This window comes from Sceloporus occidentalis, unplaced genomic scaffold, assembly GCF_023333645.1.
Source record: "Sceloporus occidentalis isolate IW3139 unplaced genomic scaffold, rSceOcc1.0.p SCAF_28, whole genome shotgun sequence".
NCBI classification, from domain to species: Eukaryota; Metazoa; Chordata; class Lepidosauria; order Squamata; family Phrynosomatidae; genus Sceloporus; species Sceloporus occidentalis.
In genome coordinates, this window is record NW_028317008.1 from 2,361,635 (window position 1) to 2,375,550 (window position 13,916).

Consider the following 13,916-nt stretch of genomic DNA (forward strand, 5'->3'; position numbering starts at 1 on the left):
TATTCCTTTACAAATACATGGGTTATTGTACAGATTATTTCTTCATGGTAATAACCACCGTAGTAACAATATATACATATAAAACATTTATGAATCAGTCCTTTTTCACTGCTGGCCAGGTAAAAACATTTCATAGAAACTTGTGTTTTGTGTTACTTTAGTTAATGACAGGTAAAAAGTACTGTCACCACGTAGTATGACGTTCATGGGTTTATTCCAGAAAACAGACAAACCAGCAAAGCCTTGTCAAAGTCCGGTTCACATAGATGAACAATGGAAGTGGAGACCCACAAACCAGTAGAATATAAAATCTGTTGGTAAAGCCGATCCATGAATCCTGATGTTTTTCCTCAGAAATCCATTGAGCTGGTTGCAAGGTAGTCCTTTCTGCCAATAGTGCTGACCTGCTTTGTCTGCATGGCCTCCAGCTTGGGACAGTCTGTAATACGATGGCCCAAACCACCACAAAAAGCACAACCTCTTTCGCCTGAGGAGAGAAAACAGCCAACATTATTACTTCATATAATTAGTGGTTTTTGTACACGTCAAGATTGTAAGCAGGGCTCTCTCCACCTAATGCGCCGGTTTGTCTTAGTCTGTAAATTCTCGTCTTGTCAGACCCCTTGAATATATGTATTGTATCAAGCGCTGCGTAAATTCTTGGCACTATGCAAATAAAAGCTAATAATAATAATGGCGTAACCACTTTGCTAACTGTATTTAATAATACAGTTCAATCTAAGGGATCTCCTACAAGGGAACTGGCCCGCTTTGGAACCATTTTGCTTCTGAAGTTTCCAATTTAATTAAAAAATATATTTTTGTTCTTTCACCTAGAAAAAAAAACATGTTCTGTTAATGAAAAAGGAGTTCAATGTAATATTTTTTTTGAGAACCAACATATTTAATTATACCCAAAGTGTTGTCGGTAAATGAGTTAAATTACAATATATATATATATATATATATATATATATATATATATATATAAATATAAAAAATTAAACCAAAATCTGGGTGGACCAATAAAAAGCCATGTCCACTGAAAATGACTTGCGTTACTGTGCTCACCTCCAATGTCCAGCATGGTCTCATCACTGCTGTTGAGTACTTGGAGGACAGGGGGCACACGCTGCTTCGCCTCCATGAGCAGAGCCTTTAGATCCATCAGCACAGATTCGTCTGTGAAAAATTGCACACAGTATTACAATAATGCAGTATAATATTGGTTATTAAAGATGTGCATTGGTTACAGTGTATACAGAAGAGCGAGTCACTTTACACAGGTTGTAGTAAAAGTAGCATTTTAAACAATAATTATTTTTTAAATCACTCACCACACGCCTTGTTAATGAAAGTAGTTGCAATGCCAGTGTTACCCGATCGACCAGTACGGCCTATTCTGTGAACTAGAGGCCAAGAAAAGAGGTTTGCGATGGTTAAACAAAAGAAACCTTGTTTAATAAAATACATCATTCTAAAAAAAACCAAACAAATAAAGAACATTTATCCCAGAAGAACAAAAAAAAAAACAGAGGTATAGTTCAATGAAAAATGAGCATTTGCATTGGCGAAGGAAAACATAATGGGCCATAGGTATGATGGACAATTTCTGCGCATGTGGAGCAATCAGCTGGAACATTTATGGTAAAGGCCCCATATTGAGAACATTCCCTGAACTTCATTAATATGGCTCAGTGCATCTTATGAAGATCAACAACCTTAAAGTAAACTTTAGTGGTCAACACAATAACATCATTAGTCTTACTAGCTGGAGTCTCACTGGTAACTGCTTAATCACAAGGGTAGCTTTTACGTTAGCGTATTATGTCTGAACATTAGTTGTATTTCAACCAAGAAATGCCTTATGCTGGTACTTTGGCAATTTCAAGGCGCTTTAGTCGCAAAAACAAGCTTTCACACTCACCATAGTTCTCAATTTCTTCAGGCATGTCATAATTTATTACATGTTGTATCGCTGGAAAGTCCAGACCTTTGGATGCAACATCAGTAGCAACCAGGACATCCTTCTTCTCTTCACGGAAAGCCTCAATTGCTTTGGTTCTCTCTTCTTGGTCTGAAAACAGAGAAAAAGCGAGGTTTGTACGTTAGCTTATTGTGGGTCTTGGAAGACGAAGGTGAGCATAGGGTGTAAGATTTCTTACCTTTTCCACCATGTATGGCCACAGCCTCTACACCCTTAAGAAGGAGATATTCATGTATGGCATCTACATCTGCCTTCTTTTCAGCAAATATTAGAACCTGGAAACAAGCAGATGGACATCAGTGATTGTATCAGTATGACTTATTATTACTTATATGTCCACAGACAGATTTTGATAAATATGGCAACTATTACAACATTCTGACAACTAGAGAAAAATCAATGCAATTATTGAAAGCAAATCTCAAAAGTTGATAGTAGGTGGGTGTTATACAGCATTTAAATGAAGTTTACAATAATGATGTTTACAATAGTTTGGGGTTTTTTTTGCACCTAGCTCCAGACACACATGCAGAAAAATGGCACAAATGAAGCAAATAATGGCAAACACCACAAATGTAATCTACACTGACCACTCTTAAAGAAATATATGGTTAGGGTGGATTTTATGGTCATAGGAATAAAAGTGTTACTCACAGGTGGTGGGGTCTTCTGTAGACACTCTAGTAGGTAAACCATCTTCGCTTCCTCCTTCACATATTCTACTTCCTGTGTGGAGAGAAATGTTATATCTCCAACATACACGGAACTACAGACATAAATGTGACTTGTCACAGGAAACAGTCATCCCTGGCACCGCTTTACCTGTATCACATCCAAGCTGGCAGCTCCTGCCCGGCCAACGTTAATTGTTATAGGTTTCACGAGAGCACTCTTCGCAAAGTTCTGGATCTTCTTGGGCATGGTAGCACTGAAAAGGAGGGTCTGCCTTTGTCCCTACAGACAGAGAAGAAATCAAATAATGCGCACACCCTGTACACTGAAGGGGACAGCACAGGTAAAAACAAGAAAGAGGAACACAAGGACACTACCAAGAAAAAAGTCTGACAAAAGCAAACCTACAACAACAAAAAAAAACTAAAAAATAATAGCCTTTATCGCTGTAATTTGTGCTTTCATTTAAAATGCATGAAGATATTAACATGACTATGACTTTATATTAAATGTACAGCCTGATGACCATACCTTAAAGTAGGAGAATATGGTTCGAATGTCCTCTTCAAAGCCCATGTCAATCATACGATCAGCTTCGTCCAGAGCCAGGTATCTGCAGATATCCAAACTAACCATCTTCTTCTGCAACAGGTCCATGAGACGACCAGGTGTTGCTACCATCATGTGCACCCCCCTGGCAGGATACAGATGGTATTGTAATTGTAATGTAATAGGGAATTTATTTTCGTTCATGGACAAAGCCATATGCCCTTCTCTTTTGCATAAGACTAAAATTACCGTTAGGACTACCTACTAAATAGTATTTTGGAGAGAGAGGAATGCTATAACTAAAGGCATACAGACCTTCAGGTTTGTTATTTTAACATGGATTAATCTCCTCACATTCTGTCACTACTTACTGCTTGATAGTTTCCATCTGTTCCTTGACAGACATCCCTCCAATGCAGAGCGCAGTACGTAGAGGAGGGAAGTTATCCTCCTGTAGCAGCCTGCAGTAATACTCGATGATGCTGTGTGTCTGACGGGCCAGCTCCCTCTGAAAGGACAGAAATAAATGGGAGTGAAAAAATGCATGTACCAAAGACAGATTAACAAAGACAATAACAACAAATGAAAGAAGAACTCTTGGAGTGTATTGATACATACCGAAGGACAAATGATGAGCCCATATGGTCCTTCTCGTTTAGTGAACGCTAATCTCTTCTCTTGCTCCAGGCAAAACATGATAACTGGTAATGTGAAGACTAACGTCTTACCAGAACCAGTGAAAGCAATTCCGATCATATCCCTTCCGGACAATCTGCAAGAGAACATTACAACAATGGGAAAAAGAACCCATACATACAACCAGTACAGCTACAACCTTCAATGTATAGTCCTGTTATTCAGTCGCACCAAGAACATGTTATGGGTGAGCGACTAGCCTAACTTTCCATCCAAAGAGATTTGCAGTTTCACCTTACATTATTAAGGGTCAATGTCAGGGAGCTTTTGCGCCTTTAATACTTTGGATGGCAGGGTATTAAATATACTTAAATTAATGAGATTACTTCACCTCCCCGAACAATGCATTACGCACTATGAACTATGCATTTCGCAGCTCAACTCAGGATAGCCCTTAGTAATGCATTGCAAATTCAGAGAGTTAAACGCACAACTCCCACTGCGTCATATACTTGGGCACCAACTTACATTGTTGGAATTCCCTGGATTTGTATCGGAGTTGGATGGAGGATTCCTTTCTTCTTTAACCCCCGTAAAATAGCTGTGAACAGAAGCACAGATGAGACAGGAACTTAAACCCATCAGAAGGACTTTAAATAGCTGAAAAAGTCATTTTACAAAGTAGATACATTCCTGTGCTTCTGGGCATGGCTATACATGTATAAGTTAAATGGCCAGAGGAAACACTGGACTCACCTACGGGTAGTTTCATTTCCTTAAAACTCTTGATGGGAGCAGGAATACCCTCCCCCTCTACCAGGATGTGATATTTGCGTCGCACTCTTTCGTGGCGTGCTTGGGACATCGTTTGGATATAACGGGGAGGCTTCCAACTGCCGAGAAAGGTGATTTCTTGTTAGAAAATATACACAGCGCTATTTTTCATTTGTACATATATTGATGCTTTGATTTGAACCAAATATGAAAGACTGGTTTATCTCAAAAAAATTTAAACAGGCTAGCCCAAGTATTACATCACAAGATCGGTCTCATGCCTTTGGGAGTACATATGCAATTGGTTTAAAAGGTCTCTTTTTTTTTTTTTTTTTTTACAGGCCATAAAAATATTTTCTATAACTGTAAATTGTATGGACTATTTTTTATGTATCACAGAGAAAACACAGAAGCCACAAACTCACCTGGTCTTAATGGGGTCATCGTAGGTGATGCCTTTAGCCATTTCCTTGACAGACATCAGCGCTAACAAACCGAAAGGCCAAGTGTGAAAAATAAGAACGGCCACGTTATGTTTATTACAGCGACAGAGCAATGCAGACTGTTATTTAACTTCTTAGACCCAGACATATAAAATGAGCTCAATGCCAAGTTATCTACTCTGATCCCTCACAGACAAACCAACTGGATTGATCTGCACATGCATGCCGATTGTATGGGCATGTTAGGGGTGCAATTCATTTTGAAGCAACATATTATTACCTCTCCCTTCTGTCACGCTCTCCAATATTTTCTCTTCTTCTTTCAGTTGCTTCTCCTTGGCAGATTCTTTTCTAGCTGTTTAGAAGAGTGGAAAAAGACATCATTGTTTTATGAAAAGAAAACACAACTACAAACCAAAGTTGTGAGCACAATTTTTGTTTCAATTCATTTTGCAAATAATACACTTCTGAACCCTCTTGTTCCTAGTTTAATATAATGCAAATTTTAAAGCTCTCACCGACATCGCTCACCTGTAGTAAAGGTGAATACATTAATTTAATATTAAATAATAATTGGTACTTGAAAAGAAAGAAAACGGGAAGAAGAAGGAATTGTTCATGAAGGCTGGTTCACACATCACAGCTAATGATTTTGTAGTTCACTGGAAGTAGTCTATTACTTAGAACTACAGACATGTGGGGAATTATTCATATTTCTCCAGAGCTTAAACTTTGGGAAAAATAGAGATTTGCTCAATGAAATCTGACAAATTTTTTTTTTTTTTTTTTTTTTAAATCAAGTGTAACAATATCGCTCAATGACTAGTTTTTGTGTAGTCTGAAGAGACAACGCTAAGGATCGTTAAACATTATAACTGCAGATTGAGACATTTTAACCCTAATACTTCTTGAGCCTTCACTTGGTTGAGAATAAGTTGCTTTGTAGATATTTGTTACAATAAATGTCCAACTTTTCAGGTTATAAATAGTCCCTATATTTTTTTTGATCTCGAAAAAATAGTCAATCTCCTAAATCAGTTGTTGGCACAGAAGCATAGAATGCCGGCAGATAAGAACTATTACTAGCCTGCCTTTTTTCCTACTTTAAAAAGACTTAACTTATCACTGCTTGTTCTCATCTTAGATTCAGGATATCCACGTGTCTATCCCATTCATGTTTAAATTCCCTCCCTGTATTAGCCTCTGCTGGGAGGCTGTTCCATTTATCTCACCTTCTCAGTAAAGAAAAACTCCCTTACATTAAATCTAAGCAAATACAGACAGACAACCACAAATTCTACTTTATAAGAAGAATACCAGAAAAGATACATGACGGTCCTCTGTATTGTTTCCCTAGATTGGCTACCAACAGAGCAAAAAAGACTGCATCTACAATACTTCTCCGAAACAGTTTACACAGTATAATCTGCAAGGTAATTACAACTTGCTCTATCAGACAACCAACTCATTTCACCTTCAGCTTTTTCTTTCAGGTGTTGATGCTGATCCAAAAGGCTGACGTTAGATCGAGGTCCCAAGGCAATGTCATCTTCATCTCCTCTGTGGTCACTACCACTGTCCTTCTGCTCGTCTTCTATCACTCCCTTTCGGCGAATTTGCATCAGCTTTTGCAGCTGCATAGAAAGAGTAAACAAAATAGTCCTGATATGATATGGTGCACTTATGCATGTGTACAAATGGACTCCACAGCTTAATGAAATAAACAGCCTTTGACATTTGTTTTCTAGCAATATGCATTCATAACAAATGATGTTCTGCAAAAGCAGTACAGGCAAAGAAAACATGAACACCTTAATAAATGTTTTCAAGTTATAGGGCAATAAGTACAAGTAGCATATTGCTATTTCAAAACCATTTATTTTTTTTAAAGTATGGTCATATTGCACCCATGCCCTATTTGGGACATCTCTGAAGCCAGCCAGTGTTACTCACATCAGACCACATATTTTTGTAATCTTGACACCCCAGGGTATTTCAAATGCTGGTATTTGAACTCTTTACATGCCAGGTTTCGGGGTTTTTTTTTGGAAGTTACAGCTCCAATTTTAGGACTTGCTCAAAAAATACCTACTATTTTTTTTTTACTTATTTTCTTTGAACTAGGTTGCCCTTATGATGTCATGGTGATATCACTGGAGTCTATTTTATTTTTAAACTGTATTCATTTTTTGTTATATAAAAAAATATTTTGTTTCTATTAATTATTATTGAGCTGGACTGGCTTCGGTACCTGAACAGACCCTCTGGGAACTCTCATTTTATATGGGTGCCACAATCTTGTTAGCGGCAACATGCCATTTTTAAATGTGACTAAAGAGGGCCCCTGATTTTTTATTATTTTTGGGGGGGGGTGCTGAATGCTTTGATATTGAGGCACTTCAGCAACACTAAACAATTGTTAATCGCCTCCTAAAAACATTTTTTAGCCGCTGAGCACTCAGATATTTGAAGGGCATATATAGCTTTTCAATATGGTAAATACAATTACTCCTAGCGGCAGTCGAACGGGGCCTCTACATTTTTTTGGTGTTGCTGAATGCTCAATGTTGAGCAATTCCAGCTGAGCAAAGAAAGCAGTTGTTGATCGTTTTCTGTACCCGTTTAACCTACGCACGTCAATTGTCATTAAGGGGTGAATGAATAATAATGTGGTAACACAGTGGGACTAAAAATCTATTATACCATTTGCTGCTTTCTCTGCTTAACAGGCACATATGGAACGTAGTCTTCATCATCTGACAGTTCCAAATCTTCATCTTCTGTGTGTGCTCTCTAAAGACGTAGAGATATTATGCATTAAGGTCAATTTTAACAATGAATTCAAATCATAATGAACAATGACCATGTTAAACTCATACTGGATACAAAATCTTTGAGGTGCAACACCTATATAAGAATGAGCAAAGCAAGAGAATATATTTGAGAGCCCTTTGCTTTCAGCGTCTAGGGTATAAGAGACTTTAATAGTGTGTACGATTTTACTTATTGACTACCAATATAATTTACCTAGTTAGCGCTGTACAGGTTACAGTATAATAACTGGGAGGCATAACACATGTTGTCATATAATATGTCCCATAGTCTACAGACTGGGTTACAATAGGTGTGAATACATCAGTAAATTAGGTCCCTGTCAATCTAACTGCAAATACATGTTACACAATAACAACCAACTCCTATGGTGGCCTTATATAGGGCATTCACGCAGAATTTCGCAGTAAAATAAAGTAACACGTCCCATCGTAACTTACGCCGCAATTACAACAGTAAGTAATAGTGGAGAAGGCGGCGAATGGCTTTACTCAGCCCCATCTCTAAACCAGTCCCAATCGCTAGCATTCCCAAGCCCCAGCAGCACTCCAACTCACTTTTCGTTCGCCTGGAGCCTCCATAGCAATGGTTTTCTGCCTTCGTCCCCTCAGCTAAAGAAACGTTAGCTCCACTTCCGGCGCTTTCTTCACGTCACGATCCTTGTCCAATAAGCAGTAAGATTTCACTCACAGGAAGAAGAAAGCATAGCGAAACGAGGGTTGTTAGCGCAATAACGGCAGCGGCTAGTTCAACCCAGTAAAAGGATGCTAATGACGTCCGGTCATGTGGTACAGAGAACCTTGGGAAGCAGGAAGGCGCTCTGCTGATGTCCTCCTCCTGCTGCTTAAACAAGGGATGTGAGGGATTAGTGAGTAGCAGGTACTGCATGTTTCTGAGAAGATGCAGTCCGTCCCGCCGTCTCTACTGGCTTCCAAAGGGGAAGCGCTTGAGTGCAGATAGAAGGTAATAATACAAATATGTTTTATTGTCTGTCTTTACCTGTCCGTAGTGTGCGAAGTGTTTTGCGTGGCTGCTGCGTGATACACATAACAAATCCACACGGTGCCCGGCGAAATCAGCAATACATCATTATCCTTTTAATTGCAATAGCGGGTCTATAAACTCTATAACACAGAACCGAATTTTGCTACTGAGGTAAACTCTATTAAGTTATGCAACCTTGTTATATATAAACCCTCACAGGCCGAGTAGGTTCTCCGTGGCCCGATCCTGATGTAAGGACGCGTCCGGAGGAGCAGGGAATGGGTCTGTGTTCTGGCTGACATGTCAGAGAGAGACATAAGCATGGTTGGCGGTGGCGAGTACAACGCTTTGTGCGCACGCAGTATAACTAGAAGTGTCGCCATGAGTTGCCATCTCTTTGGTTTCCAAGATTTCTTTGCACAGTAATGCCAGTTTGTACCGTTACAGATGTATCATCCCATATCTAAATACAGTGCGTTTTACTGAAGATGCTGCATCGCTGGGTTATGCTGCCTTGAGAAGTACAAGGACTTTGTTAAGTGAGTTTATATCGCACTTTAATTCACATGGACTTCACTGAGGATCTGTAAACCTTAAACATCTGATACCTTGTGGACTACATTAAGGTTGGGCTTACACCTAGAATGTGTTTTATATATTTATTTTATCTTCAATATTTATTGATGCATTTATCAATTAACTTATACATTCATGGATTATTACTTATTCACACAGGTTACTTAGCGCAGGGCACTTTTTTCAAGAAGTACAGCTGCCTGAATACACGATATACAGCAAAAGCTAGAAATGTTGGAAGAAAAATACAGGAAAAACTGCCCTGACACAGCTAATGCGTACTACTACAAACATTTATTTCAAGGGGTATTTTCCTCCAACTACTGACTTTCCACATTTAACTTGTGGAGGGAGTTCAGTCACTTGACTCAGATGATCCAGAATACAGAGTAATATGTTGATCAGGCTGAGGATAGATCTCTTTGTAGCTTGGAGGTGGCTCCAAAGGAAAACATCACCTTTGCCTTGTGGTACAGTCTGTCCTGGCTGTGATCTCATAATACTATGATGTCATAAGGCCATCACCACTTGACAGCCTCTGGAAACTGCGCTACAGTTTTTCAATTCAATTTGAAGAAAAAAATAGGCAGAGACTACAAGGCTTTAGTTTGTGCGCCTAATATCCTGCACACACGGCTGGAAGTCTCTGGACCTGAACCATCTTTGATGGACACCTGACAGTACAGATTTCCTCTGTCATGGAGTGCATTTGCTGTGGGCCACCTAGGCCTCGCCTGACCAGCATAATAATATTCTTGCTGTTTGTGCTTGGCTGGGTGCTTTTATGCAGTGCATCTGTGCTTTCTGTGTATGGGTTCCGGTCATGCCAGTCCGGCATTTCCATCTGTGGGATATACAAAGTACTGGGCCCAGTACTTGCCATGATAGGGCTGGCATCTATAATAATGGCAGAATTTACTGCGAGACAGGATAGGAGAAGGAGAGAATCAATAGGAGACCATTCAAATCCAGACAGCCCCTTCCTCTGTGGGAAGAGCCGACAGTTTGTTCAGTATTTAATAGTCGGGATCCTGTTCATCAGTTGCGGAATACTAATTACTATCCCAGGAGTTGTGGTATCAGAATGTAAGCCGGTACCCAAAACAGCTCCAGCTCCTGGATTCTGCGAAACTCGCTCACTGCAAATATCTGGACTTGTAATTGCAGTAGTTGGCTTGTTTTTCTGCGTGTCGGCGTGTTTGACCATAAACCATCTGGCCGCTGATGCCCCTGAATCTGAGGAGGAACCCAGAGATCAGCCATATAGCATTATGTTGGAGGGCGAAGTCTACATGTTCCCGCCACCCCCACCGCCATACTTTCCAAGAGGATGTAACATGCCAACGAGCGAGGATCCACCTCCTTACTACAGCATGTATAATAATTCATATAATGATGAATCCAGCAGACGCGCTCGGGAAGCCATTCCACTGCCGAGCTGTTCTACCAACGAGGGTTTTCCTTCAGAGCCGCCTCCAAGCTACGCTGAGCTATATCCTCCTCAGCCTGAGCCTGCTGACAATTAATCAACATCTTACATCTATCTTTTGGAATCATCGTGTGAATCAAGCGTCTGAACTCGGGAACATGCGTGCACCATTCCGCTGCTGAGTGCCTCCAAGCTCCAAAGAGATATTTCCTCCTCGGCCTGATCCTGCACAGAGTTCATCAACTCCATATTACTCTGTCTTCTGGATCATCTGAGTCAAGTGACTGAACTTGCTCCACAAGTTAAATGTGGAAAGTCAATAGTTGTAGTAAAATACCGTTTGAAATAAATGTTTGTAGTAGTACGCATTAGCTGTGTCGGGACTGTTTTTCCCATATATTTCTAACATTTCTAGCGTTTGCTGTATATCGTGTATTCAGGCAGCTGTACTTCTCGAAAAAAATATAGTGTCTTGTGCTAAGTGTAAGTGGATGGATTGTAATTCCTGAATTCCCTCAATTATAAATAATAAAAAGTGACCTATGCTGAATAAGTAATAATCAATGAATGTATAAATTAATTGATAAATGCATCAATAAATAGTTGGAGTAAAAAATGTATATATAAACACATTCCAGGTGTAATCCAAACCTTAATGTAGTCTACAAGGTATCAGATGTTTAAAGTTTAACGATCCTCAGTGAAGTCCATGTGAATTAAGCCCAGCGATGCAGCATCTTCAGTAAAACGCACTGTATTTAGATATGGGATGATACATCTGTAACGGTACAAACTGGCATTACTGTGCAAAGAAATCTTGGAAACGAAAAAGATGGCAACTCATGGCGACACTTCTAGTTATACTGCGTGCGCACAAAGCGTTGTACTCGCCACCGCCAACCATGCTTATGTCTCTCTCTGACATGTCAGCCAGAACACAGACCCATTCCCTGCTCCTCCGGACGCGTCCTTACATCAGGATCGGGCCACGGAGAACATACTCGGCCTGTGAGGGTTTATATATAAGAAGGTTGCATAACTTAATAGCGGGGGTTTTTTTTGTTAGTGTTTTATAGACCCGCTCTTGCAGTTTATTATATATTCCTAACCTCGCCGGGCACCGTGTGGGTTTGTTATGTGTATCGCGCAGCAGCCACGCAAAACACTTCCCACTGTGCACTCACCACACACACACACCACGTCTGCAGGACCGCGCACACTACGGAGAGGTAAAGACAGACAATAAAACGTATTTTTATTATTACCTTCTATCTGCACTCAAGCGCTTCCTCTTTGGCAGCCAGTAGAGACGGCGGGACAGACTGCATCTTCCCTCAGCTTCCCCAAAAAAACATACAGTACCTGCTACTCTCACTAATGCATCACATTCCTTGTTAAAGCAGCAGGTGCAGGATATCAGCACAGAGCCTTCCTGCTTCCTGTTGTTCTCTGTATCATGTGACCAAAGGGTCACATGGCCTGCTGAGATCATTAGGGTTCCTCTATTGTGTAGGAATTAGCCGCTATCACACAATAACGGTGTAACTGTGAAATATGGCAAAGTGAAACAAACACACAACATAGAGTTTTCATAAAGATGTTCCAATAAAGGGTATATCATTTTTTTTTTCTTTGTATTTTATGTATAGTCTACTGTAGAGATCTATAGTGAATAGGCATAAAACACAAGCGTTTCTAGTACATTCTCAACATTTTGGGTGTATTACAGCAAAATGTGAGGAGAAACCTGTCTCCTACAAGTATTTTGCTCTTCTATTCTCCAGATGACCCCCTTTTCAGGGAACTCATAATGTTGCTCGAGTGTAAATGTCTGAGTTTAGTGTATAAACATGTATTTAGAAGATAAACTACATGATTCTTCAAATTAAAAAATCTTGGGGTTTTCATGAAAAATGCCCCTTTTCTAATGGAGATATCTATCATGATGCCAAAATCTTGTAAAGCCTTGTCCTTAACCAAACCTCCTAAAAAGGCCATAAGACACAATGATATATGTCTGCTAGAAGGCCATCAGCTACTGGGTATTTTGCACACCATCTCTACATGTAAGTTATCATATTACATGTGGTGTACATCTTAATTTAACGTAATTTTAAACTTCTGTAGGTGATGTCACAAACAGTATCGGTATTTAAGTTAATACAGTTTTTCATGGCAAGGAAGCAATGAAAGTGATATTCATATTCTTGTTTGATAATGTGTGCTTATGGTCCGATCTTGGATGTAGATCAAAGGTGTGGGCCGTTACTTTATCATCCACACTTCTTGCTTGATCCTTGAATGGGGAATATAAAAAAAAAGGGAAGAACAGACCTTTTTCATTTGGTTTTTTAAAATGCATTTGACTCTCGTGGCCCAGCAACTCATTACAAATGTTCTGTGCTGTGTGTTTCATTCAATGTCTCTAAGCATCATGGGAAGCTCATTCAGCAATGTTTGGGCTGACCCCCAAATATATCCACTTAAAACTAAACTATTACTGGGGGAAGACCTTTCTGCGCTGCAACCTCAGATCCTGGTAAATTCTCTGAAATCCTAAGGTCTCCCAAATTATCCCACATCCGGTGGAAGTCATGGTGCCGTGTGTTCAAGAATTTGTAACATAAAGATGCCCAGTAACTCTTAGTTTAGCTCTTTGGGTTATCGTTTGTACAGCACTGCAGAATATGATGGTGCTACATAAAACTTTCCTATTAAAAACCTTCTGTTAGCTGGAAATTTTTGATTGTTTACAATCTGTTAATTTAATACCATTTCATGTGTATTACAATTTATGTTCTGACGTCTATTGTTAAATTATTAGCTGTGCCAAGCCATAGCTTTAGTCTTGAATGCATTCTCTCTAACTATCTCTATGCTACAAGTTTAAAATAGGATGTTTTTCTTAGTATCATTTATTTCATTAATGTAGACAAAAAAAAAATACAAGACACATTAAAAAAAAAAAAAATACAAGACACATTTACTCCTTTGTCCAAATGTCATTTAATCTTTCCGATTGAAAGATTTTCAC

General features: G+C 39.4%; 1 protein-coding gene across 1 annotated transcript; it reads right to left on the reverse strand.

Annotated features, from left to right (window-relative positions):
* Nucleotides 1–350: 350 nt before the first annotated feature.
* On the reverse strand, nucleotides 351–5,099 carry LOC149299424 (putative ATP-dependent RNA helicase DDX41). The gene is made up of 13 exons (XM_089486104.1): nucleotides 5,044–5,099; nucleotides 4,601–4,737; nucleotides 4,373–4,445; nucleotides 3,827–3,980; nucleotides 3,580–3,716; nucleotides 3,191–3,353; nucleotides 2,810–2,941; nucleotides 2,642–2,713; nucleotides 2,166–2,262; nucleotides 1,928–2,077; nucleotides 1,338–1,409; nucleotides 1,072–1,182; nucleotides 351–487 (listed from the first exon to the last, which is right to left on the reverse strand). The coding sequence occupies exons 1-13, from the start codon at nucleotides 5,097–5,099 to the stop codon at nucleotides 351–353; spliced, it is 1,491 nt and encodes a 496-aa protein (XP_089342230.1).
* Between the last annotated feature and the right edge of the window lie 8,817 nt (nucleotides 5,100–13,916).